The sequence below is a fragment of the Natrix helvetica genome, assembly GCF_964273705.1.
Source record: "Natrix helvetica genome assembly, chromosome: 1".
NCBI classification, from domain to species: Eukaryota; Metazoa; Chordata; class Lepidosauria; order Squamata; family Natricidae; genus Natrix; species Natrix helvetica.
The window spans coordinates 1,419,769-1,425,138 of record NC_138548.1 but is presented as its reverse complement, the minus strand read 5'-3'; the positions used below and the strand labels follow the sequence as shown (position 1 = coordinate 1,425,138).

Genomic DNA, 5,370 nt, shown 5'->3' with positions numbered 1-5,370 from the left:
ATAGAATAGAATAGAATAGAATGCAGAATAGAATAGAATTAATAGAATAGAATTAATAGAATAGAATAGAATAGAATGCAGAATAGAATAGAATTAATAGAATAGAATAGAATAGAATAGAATAGAATAGAATAGAATAGAATGCAGAATAGAATAGAATGTAGAATAGAATAGAATAGAATAGAATAGAATTGTATTAATTGTATTGTATTGTATTAATAGAATAGAATAGAATTCTTTATTGGCCAAGTGTGATTGGACACACAAAGAATTTTGTCTTTGGTGCAGATGCTCTCAGTGTACATAAAAAGGCAAGGTACATTCATCAAGAATCATAAGGTACAGCCCTTAATGATAGTCATAGGATACAAATAAGCAATCAGGAAACAATATAAATGGTAAGGATACAAGCAGCAAAGTTACAGTCCTGCAGTCATAAGTGGGAGGAGATGGGTGATAGGAACATGAGAAGGCTAATAGGAATAGTAGTGCAGCCTTAGTGAATGGTTAGATAGTGGGGAGGGAATTAGTTGTTTAGCAGAGAGATGGCATGTGGGGGGGGGACTGTTCTTGTGTCTAGTTGTCTTGTTGTGTAGTTGTCTATAGTGTTGTTTTGAGGGTAGGAGTTGAAACCATTTATGTCCAGGGTGCGAGGGGTTTCAGTGGAAGGCAGGTTGGCAGTCATTGTTTTCAAAATGATTCACTTAGCAAATGCCTCACTTAGCAATCCACATTTGGGGCTCGGTTTTGGCCGTAAGTCGAGGACTGCCTGTACCTGAGCTGGCTAAATCTTTCCTCCAAACACCGCTTCTTATCCACGTGGCTTTAAACCTTGCCCTCCCCCATCCTCCCCTCCATCCTCACGGGCCACCTGTCCTCCCCGCTCCCGATTGGCTGCCGGCGGCGAGGGGCGGGCCTCACCTGGCCAGAGCGCTCCGCCCACCGCGCTGGGCTGATCGGCCGCCGAGCCAGGTGCGCGGGGCCGGGGCGTCGCTCGGATCCTGGGCCGCTATGGGGACCCCCCAGCGCCGCTTCGAAGCCTTCCTGGGCCAGCCCGGACCCCTGAGCGACGCGCTGGGGGCGCTGGAAGGCAAGACGGGCGTCAAGAAGACTTACCTGGCCACAGGTGAGCGCTCCTTCCCGCCCCGCGGCTGGAGGGGAGGAGGGTGGGAAGAAACTGCCTGGAGAGGGGGGCTGCCTTGCCCTCTCCCCAAGGAAGGTCGCGCTCTCCTCTAAGTGGGGAGGGGGCTTCTCTCCGTGGATCGCGATCCCCGATTTCCTGCGCCGTCCGCTCAGTCTGCGGAACTTGCAACGGATTTGCCGGCTCCGGTTGAATAGAATAACAAGAGTTGGAAGGGACCTTGGAGGTCTTCTAGTCCAACCCCCTCTGCTTAGGCAGGAAACCCTACACCTCTTCAGACAAATGGTTATCCAGAATCTTCTTAAAAACTTCCAGTGTTAGAATAGAATAGAATAGAATAACAGAAGGGACCTTGGAGGTCTTCTAGTCCAACCCCCTGCCTAGGTAGGTAACCCTACACCACTACAGACAAATGGTTGTCAAACATCATCTTAAAAACTTCCAGTCTTGGAGAATTCACAACGTCTGGAGGCAAGTTTGTTCTACTGATTTGCGGAGGGCTACCACAGTTTTGAGAAACTGCCCCCCACCCCCAACCCCTTCCCTGATAATCGCTTTGCCCACCGATTGCCTTGAAGCCAAGGTCTCTGAGCATGTACCGAGTGCCTTCTTCCTCTCTCCCTGCTGAGAGGTTGCAGGCCTTTTCAGACCAGGGTGGGTTTCAACAGGCGTTGGTCGGTCTGCGGGAGTGGGGGGGGGGGGGCAACAGGTACCCAATCTCCTACTTCTTTCTTGGGGTGGGTGTGTCTTCCTATAATATCCTTAATCCCGATATTTTATTTTGTTTTATTGAGTGTATGTCTTCTGTTCCCTCCAGCTTAGAAACAACACTGGGTGGGTAAGAGGATAAAAACCCCATATATTCATACCCATTTCATGTATTTGTAATCTCGTATATACTTATATCTATTATCTTATACATCAGGGGTGTCCAAACTTGGCAACTTTAAGACTTGTGGACTTCAACTCCAGCTGGAGAATTCTGGGAGTTGAAGTCCACAAGTCTTAAAGTTGCCAAGTTTGGACACCCCTGTTATACATGCTTGACAAAGCAAACTAAAACAAACTAAATAATAAATAAAATAAAATAAAACCATGGCATGATGGAAAGAGAAATAACTGTCTTCTAATTAAAAGGGAAAGAGAAATGACCTTAAAACTGACTTAGTTGTAATTAGAAATGCTTAACAAAATCGGCTAGGATGCCCCCACTCAATTGGGGGAGGGGGTCTTCCACCTGGATTTTTCAAATATCCTTTTCGGTCTCTTCCCCTGCCCACCCAAGGGGTCTCTCACTTGCTTTGCTACAGCCAAGCCTGGGTTTGGAGAGAGGGGGGAAATCCTGCCCCCACATGGATCAAGGTTTGTGGGGAAGCCGGTGTAGAGCAAAACCCAGGCAGGGAGGGGACCTGATTCTCAGGTGGTCTAGGATGGCCATCGTGGGAAGGGGGGGAGGTGCTGGGGAGGTCTACAAATGCCCACTCTTGCCTCCACTTGGGAGGAATTGTGGAGGTTTTCAAAGAAGGGTAGAGACCCCAGCCTCAATTGTGGTTTATTTTGCCCCTACAACTCAGGTCCGTTCCTGGCCCACCTCTATCCCATTGCAATTCTACAGCTCTACATTATGTTGGTTTAATTAAGGTTTAATTAATTGTTGAATTAATGTCCACATGCCTTATGCATATGTGTGTGTGTGTGTATTAGAGAAAGAGAATATATAGAGAATATATAGATATATAGATATGTATATATATTTGTACTGATAAATAAATAAAGGGAGACTAGTATAGATCTATTTCGAGCTAATTAGCTCTCATCAGCTATATATATTTGTGTATATATATTTGTGTATATAGATATAATATATAGATATGTATATGTGTGTGTATATGTCATTACTGTACTATACTATGCTAATACTAATACTCATTCTACACTACTACTACTACTATTACTATTATTGCTTATACTACACTACACTACTCTACTTACTACTACTACTTATACTACACTATACTAATATACTATACACTATTACTATACTAATACTACACTACTCTACTACTACTACTACTACTACTTATACTGTACTAATATTATACTACACTACTTTACTATTACTATTAATGCTTATACTACACTATACTAATACACTATACACTACCACTACCACTATACTATACTAATACTAATATATTGAGGCTTTACAGGTAGTCCTCAATTTATGGCCATAATGGAGCCCAACACTTCTGTGGTTAAGCGAAACATTTGTTAAGTGAATTTTGCCCCACTTTGCAACCTCTCTTGCCGCCGTTGTTAAGTGAATCACCGCAGACGATAGATAAGTTAGTAACCTGGTCGTGAAGTGAATCTGGCCTCTGCGTGGACTTTGCCGGTCAGAAAGTCAGCAAAGGGGGTCACGTGACCCCAGGGCATGGCGACAGTCGTAAATACGAGTCAGTGGCCAAGCATCCGAACTCCGATCACGTGATCCTGGGGGGATGCTGCAAAAGTTGTAAAGTGTGGGAAAACGGTCGTGAGACACTCTTTTCGGTACTGTTGTAACTTTGGTCACTAAATGAATTGTAACTAGCTTGTATTTTAAACTAAACTTCTATACCGGTGATCGCAAGGCGACGCCGTACATTAAAATAAATTCCATGGTCCCCCCTCAACGCCAAAGTTGCTTCTTATAGCCACATTTCCCAAGCTGGCGTTTACTCATCCTTTTCTCCTATGTGCACCGTCCCTCGGTTCTGTTCACACAACCTGCCAGATGCCAGCAAAATGTAGGGGCCCTGAGTCGCCTCCCAAGAGAAGCCGGAGGTGCGTGGTACGGTTGGTGGCTGCCTTAAGCCAGTATTTCTCAACCTTGGCGACTTTTAAGTCCTGTGGACTTCAACTCCCAGAATTCCCCAGCCAGCTGGGGGATTCTGGGAGTTGAAGTCCACGACACCAAGGTTGAGAAACACTGCCTTAAGCCGTCATGGGTTTCTTTAATGTGGGCGTGGTCTTGCTATGCCAAGCGGACCCAGTCCCCCTTTGGCAGCCTCTTTTATATATAAATAAATTCTTTTATTTAATAAAAGCGTCTTTTATTTAGGGAATAAATAAAACCCTGGAATTGGAACAAGGCCCCTCGGGCTCACGGCAGGAATGGCAATCATCCTCTTAAAAACAACTTGTAAGCTGGTAGGAAAAACGAACCGTTCCCCGAGATGGTTGTCTGCCATCTGCAAATGAATCCTAGGGCTGGAATGGGACCTTTTGAGGCCTTCTAGTCCAACCCTCTGCTGAAGCAGGTCTCCTGTCCTGTCAGACAAAGGGCTCTCCAGTCTTTTCTGTGGGAAAAAATGGAGCACCCATAACATCTGGTGGCCAGCTGTTCCACTGGCTGATTGTCCTCACAGTCAGGAAGTTTCTTCTTCCTTCCAGGTTGCTTCTCTCCCTGATGGGTTTCCATCCATTCCACCCATTTGAATGTATATCCGGCGACCCTGGGGATGTCGTTAAGTGTGAAAACAGTTCCAAGCCGCGTTTTCCCCCAGCACCACTGTAACTTTGAATGGTCACTTTAGTGAACTGTTGTTAAGTTGAGGACTGCCTGTAATTCCCATGAAGATGGATTGCCCTCTTCCTGGCCAAAAGCCTATTTTGAAAACAGGCCACGGTTTGCAAAATGGGCCTTATTCCCAAAACCAGTTGAGAAAGCAACTGGTTCTCTTGCCCGCAGGACATGGGGAGAAATCCAAACTGGAATATCAGGTTTGCCACAGAGCAAAGCGGTGTCGCAATGGCCATGGTGATTTTTGTAAACAGATTAACAAAGTTGGAAGGGGTACCTTGTAGGTCATCTAGTCCAACCCCCATCCAAGCAGGAGATTCTACCCCCATTTCTGACAGATGGCAGCCGAGTCTCTTCTTGAAAGCCTCCAGGGATGAAGCTCCCACAACTTCCGAAGGCAACTTCTCTTCCATGGGTTGATGGTTCTCCCTGTCAGGAAATTCCTCCTTATTTCCAGGTTGAATCTCTCCTTGGTCAGTTTCCATCCATTCTTCCTTGTATGGGCTTTGAGTGCCTTGGAAAATAGCTTGACCCCCTCCTCTTTTTGGCAGCCCCTCCCTCAAATATTGGAAGATGCTCTCCTGTCTCCCCCGGTCCTTCTCTCCCCTAGACTAGCCAGGCCCAGTTCCTGCAACCGTTCATCGTATGCCTTAGCCCAGGGGTG

At 45.9% G+C, this 5,370-nt stretch overlaps 1 protein-coding gene across 2 annotated transcripts in view; it reads left to right on the top strand.

The window, feature by feature from the left end:
- The first annotated feature begins 864 nt into the window (after window positions 1-864).
- Window positions 865-5,370, top strand: part of LOC309383260 (receptor expression-enhancing protein 6-like) — an 18,355-nt gene continuing 13,849 nt past the window's right edge. Inside the window, exon 1 of one of the 2 annotated variants that reach the window (XM_081935588.1) lies at window positions 865-1,126. In XM_081935588.1, coding sequence (XP_081791714.1) covers window positions 1,012-1,126 — 115 coding nt within the window. In that variant the 5' untranslated portion in view covers window positions 865-1,011. Of the gene's footprint in view, window positions 1,127-1,652; window positions 1,796-5,370 lie in introns of those variants that run through there. The other variant, XM_081935589.1, reaches the window with a different exon arrangement.